General features: G+C 53.2%; 2 protein-coding genes across 2 annotated transcripts in view; both read left to right on the top strand.

Moving 5' to 3' along the window:
- The window catches only part of LOC114070335 (endothelin-2-like), a 4,560-nt gene extending 2,031 nt beyond the window's left edge, over positions 1 to 2,529 (top strand). Inside the window, exons 4-5 of the mRNA XM_027907682.1 lie at positions 854 to 958; positions 1,740 to 2,529. Of these exons, the coding sequence (XP_027763483.1) occupies positions 854 to 958; positions 1,740 to 1,851 (217 nt within the window). The 3' untranslated portion in view covers positions 1,852 to 2,529. The remainder of the gene's footprint in view (positions 1 to 853; positions 959 to 1,739) is intronic.
- A 161-nt stretch (positions 2,530 to 2,690) lies between these two features.
- LOC114070334 (endothelin-2-like) overlaps positions 2,691 to 4,472 on the top strand; it is a 4,164-nt gene continuing 2,382 nt past the window's right edge. The window contains exon 1 of the mRNA XM_027907681.1: positions 2,691 to 2,704. Coding sequence (XP_027763482.1) covers positions 2,691 to 2,704 — 14 coding nt within the window. The remainder of the gene's footprint in view (positions 2,705 to 4,472) is intronic.

The following is a 4,472-nucleotide window of genomic DNA, read 5'->3' as shown; positions in this document are numbered from 1 at the left end:
GTTGGTGGCATGGCTGAATCCCTTTGTTTTTCCCAGGCACACGGCTCCCTACGGCCTGGGGAGCCCGCCCAGGCGGCGCAGGAGGTCGCCGGGCAGGTGCCAGTGCTCGCACTCCAGGGACAACATCTGTGCCACCTTCTGCCAGGGAAAGCCTGGGTAAGTCAGGGCGTCCTGGGGGCTGTCTGGGGACGGGTTAAACAGACAGACAGTGCTCAGGAGCTGGAGCATCTCCAGCTCCCCGGGGACTCTGTGAACAGCTGGAACCTGTCTAGTGGCTTTCACTGCCCTCCCAGGAGGCCCTGGCAGTGCCACCCGGGTGTTTTGGTTGTACAAAAGCCTCTCTCCTAGCTGATATAAAAGCAATGTTACCTCCATCCCTCCTGCTGCCAGGGTGCTGGGTGTGCTGGGGGGAAGGCAGAGCTGGCAGCACGTGTGGAACGGGGGCAAGCAGAGGGTGTGGAACTTTGGGACACTAGAGGAGCAGAGCAGGACCGCTGGGAGCTGGGACTCGGAGCCAAATCTCCTCTGTGATCAGCTCTGTTTGTGCAGCACGTGGGTCTCAGTTCTGTCCCTGCAGCAGCAGCACAGAGGGGTGTGTACACTGTGGGGAGGTGGGAGCAAAGGCATTGTAGAGGTCTGGCATTAATTCCATAGCAAGGCAATAGTTTAAATCCCCGATCATTAAATGTGAATAGAGGTCTGACAGAAGGGAATAGCAGGGAAAGTGAGCCCTGAATAGCTCTCAAATAGCTGCAATTAACCCTTCAAGATCATGCATTCAGCTGTCTGTCACTGGGGCTCAGCACAGCCAGTCTGGATGTGGGTGGTTCATCAGTCTCCTCTTGCTCTTCAGGTACCTCCAGAGTCTGAAGCTCCCAGTGAGTTCTGCAGCATCAACGAGGTCCCCACAGAGTGGTGACATGAAGCCTCCCCATCATGGCCTACTGAGGGCTCTCAGGTGAGATGGCACTTAAACCCACCCTGAACATCCCTCACAGGCACTTGAAAATCAGCAGCTGTGACCCCAGACTGCAGCTGCCACTTGGATTTGACCTGACTTCCTCCCCTTGTCTCCTTTAAATGAGGAGACTTGACTCTTTCTGCTCTCTGTAGAATGGAGGGCTCAGAGCTGAGGGAGCCAGGCTTGCTTGTGTCCTAGCAAATCCAGAGGATTTTCTTATCACATAAAATGTAATTCTTGATTGGAGTAGGAAGTTCCTCTGATACGGCACAGGCAGATGGGTGATGTACAAGAAGAGGGTGGGGGGATGGCATCATGGAGGAATATAATTTATGGGGCAGCAACTTTGGACCAAAGGAAAGAGCTTTTCTCAGTTCACATCAGTGAGTTGTGGAATTGCTGCTGGAACAAAAAACACAGACTCCAGGAGTGTAAATGAGCTCAAAGGAGTTGGCAAATCAGTTAATTGTTGGCAGTTAAATTGGATGCAACGGGAACAGTGTCTGAAAGGCAGATCTGGGGAAGCATCACTTGGGTCATGCCCTGCTGCTGCAGAACTCCTTGAATCCTCTGCCACTGATGGAAAGGGGATGTTGGGCTTGATGGAGCTCCTCTGGAGCTTAATAAAGCTGTGGCTGGAAATTCCCCCTCTGCCTTCCCCCATCTTCTGCCCCACGGGAAATCCTGCTGGGGGGCAGATAAATGTCACAGTGTAGGCTGTTTCTGAGCAGTGGGCAGATGGACTGGAGAGTGAACATGGTGTCTCTTGTGTTCCCAGGGACCTTGCTGCCTCCAGCCTGCGCTCTGGGAAACATCCGCAGCGCTCCCGGAGGGACGCCCAGCCAACGACTCTGCCTTGGAGGAAAAACATCTGGAAGAAGAAGAGATAAGGAACAGGTGCATCCCAAGTTCACCAGAAGAATTTGGAGTCCTGTGGGTGCCACCAGCTCTGCTGTCAGTAGTTAGAGCTGAAGGAAAGGCCGTGAGTGGAAGGGAAGAAGTGGAAGTGTCCGTGCTCCTGTTGCTGACCCAGCACTGCCTGTACTCCAGAGACTGTTGTAAAGGGAAAACTCTCTATACAGCCCTAGATGTGTTGTGGAGCTGAATTGTGCCTTTTTGGATCAGGCAAGGGTCTTGCTGGAGGAGTACGAGCTTAACTGTGCTCTGGAGTCGTGGGCAGAGGGTGGAATCCCAGCCCAGGTGGTTCTGTGCAGGCTGGATGTGCCAGCACTGAGCCCGTGTCTCTGGCCTGCTCTGCTCTGCCTTTGAGCTGTGTCTGAGCAGGGCCCAGCTCCTTTCAGAGGTGCTCTGGCTGCTCTTGTTGCTCAGGGATGAGCTGCCTCCAGCCTGAGCCCGACTTTGCACTATTTTCTCTTGTCAGTCAGTGCCTGTGGATGAGACTCCCGGGCTGGAACAGCTCCCAGTTTGTATTAAAAATATACAGACAATCCAGAAGCCTGGAAGCCAACTGAGTGGTCAGTGGCACTCACTGGCTGAGAAATTCACTGCAGGGAGTTTTCCCTGCAGTCCCTGAGTGGCTGTAGTGGAGGTGGAGGGTGGCTCACACCAGAGCCCTGTCAAACCCCTCGCAGCAGGCACAGGGTGGGCAGGCTGAGGTGGAGCTGTCCCTGCAGGAGCCCCAGCACAGCCAGGGGGAGGGAGCCCTGCTGGGCCTGAGCTGCTGCTCTGGGTCAGCTCAGGGCTGGGAATCCATCTCATCTCCTCGGGCATGCCCTCAGCAGGGTATTCCCAGCTCTCAGCCTGGCATCCCAGAGTTGTTCCTGCCCTGCCTGGAAGGAGAGGCTGGAGGCAGAGAGGTGGTGGTGGTGGTGAGGGGGAGATCCAAAGGCTTGCTTGCTGCTTTGCTTAGGTCAGGTCTCTGAGCTGGGCTCTTGTGTAATAAATACAGTCTGTGGATAGCAGCTCCCTGTGGGAATTGTGACCTGGAGAGGGAATGCAAAGGGCAGCCAGACAGGATGGATTTGGAAGGGAGGATTGGGAAGAAGAGGGGGTTGGAACCAGATGGGCTTTCAGGTCCCTTCCAACCCCAACCTTTGTGTGGTTGTGTAGGGGAGCCCAGAGCTGTGTGCTCAGGGACAGGCTGGGATTTAAAGCCATGCCAGAGCCATGGAGCAACACAGGCTGCTGGCCCAGAGGAGGGACAGGGGAATCTGGGGAAAACACCGAGCCCAGGACCCAGAAACCGATCCTGCAGGCAAACACAATCTCGAGGCTCTGGAGCTGTATCACAAATGCACTTTTGTTTGCCTGGGCAGATTAATTCCATTAGAAACAGAGGCTGCAGCTGCCCCTGGGCAGTGCAGGGAAATCACTGCTCTCATGGAACCACTGTTGGGTCCCTCTTGCTGCCCAACCCAGTATTACACAGGAGCATTTCTAAAGGCTGCTGGAAGTTGGTGGTGGACCAAAATCCGTGGCTGTTGCAAGTGTAGTTCCGTTGGACAGATAAAATAATTCCTTGATTTTGCTCTAAGCCCTGGAGGGGGGAAAAATTTGACCTTCTGAAGGTTGGAGTCATTGTAAAGAAAAAAAAAAAATCCTGAGAAGATTTGTTCCAGAGGAAACTTTGCACATGGTTTAATGTGAGCTGAGTAATTTAAAATAAAACTACTGCTGTTAAGTACTATGTATCTCTCCTTGTGTGGATAATGTCTCCTCCTTAAGTGACTTACTGCACACTTGCCATATGTAGCATCCTGAAATCTGTATATTTATTTAAATCTATTGATTTTTTTTAGACAGTAATTTTCAAAATATAATTTGTAATAAATAATGACAAAAGTCAATGTGATTTTTCTTCCTTATTTAGTGGCTTGGGAGGGGTGGGGGGTGAAGGGAGAGAAATCCAGGTGGCCCAAAAGCACTGGGAAGGGGAGTGACACAGCAGAGTTGGGTGGGAATGGAGAAGTTGGAAATGGTCCTGGGCAAATTTCAGTTAAAAGCAAATCCATCAGATGACTTAAACATTCCTTAACTTAAACACCTTCCTCCTTTCTAGATGTCAGTGGGGATACTGATGTGAAGTTGTCCCCAGGTTGTTGTACTTGGGGCTGTGGGTGCTCAGGCCAGCTTGGATCTCTGTGCCAGGGGATGCTGGAAGTGTTTTCCCAGGGTTGAGCCCTTTGCCTCCAATGCTCTTCCCAGCTCTGTGACCGTGGGTGTCACCACAGGGACAGAGCAAGCACGTCCCCTCCTGTGCCACTGACCTGCAGAGCTGACAGTGGCTGAAGGGGTTTATGTTGTTATTTTTTAAGTAAGCGCAGTTAAAAAGCCATCAGTCAGAGGGGGGTTGTAAAGATGCTGAAGGGTCTGGAGGGGCCATGAGGAGCAGCTGAGGGCACTTGGTGTGCCCAGCTGGAGCAGAGCAGACTGAGGGCAGAGCTCAGCGGGGGCTGCAGCTCCTCCCGAGGGGCAGCTCCGATCTCTGCTCTGGGGGGAGCAGGGACAGCCCCCAGGGAATGGCTGGAGCTGTGTCAGGGCAGGCTCAGGG

The sequence above is a fragment of the Empidonax traillii genome, unplaced genomic scaffold (assembly GCF_003031625.1).
Source record: "Empidonax traillii isolate 1590-97213 ecotype Southwest subspecies unplaced genomic scaffold, ASM303162v1 scaffold1522:size149019, whole genome shotgun sequence".
Taxonomy (NCBI): domain Eukaryota; kingdom Metazoa; phylum Chordata; class Aves; order Passeriformes; family Tyrannidae; genus Empidonax; species Empidonax traillii.
This window is presented reverse-complemented; position numbering and strand designations above follow the sequence as displayed.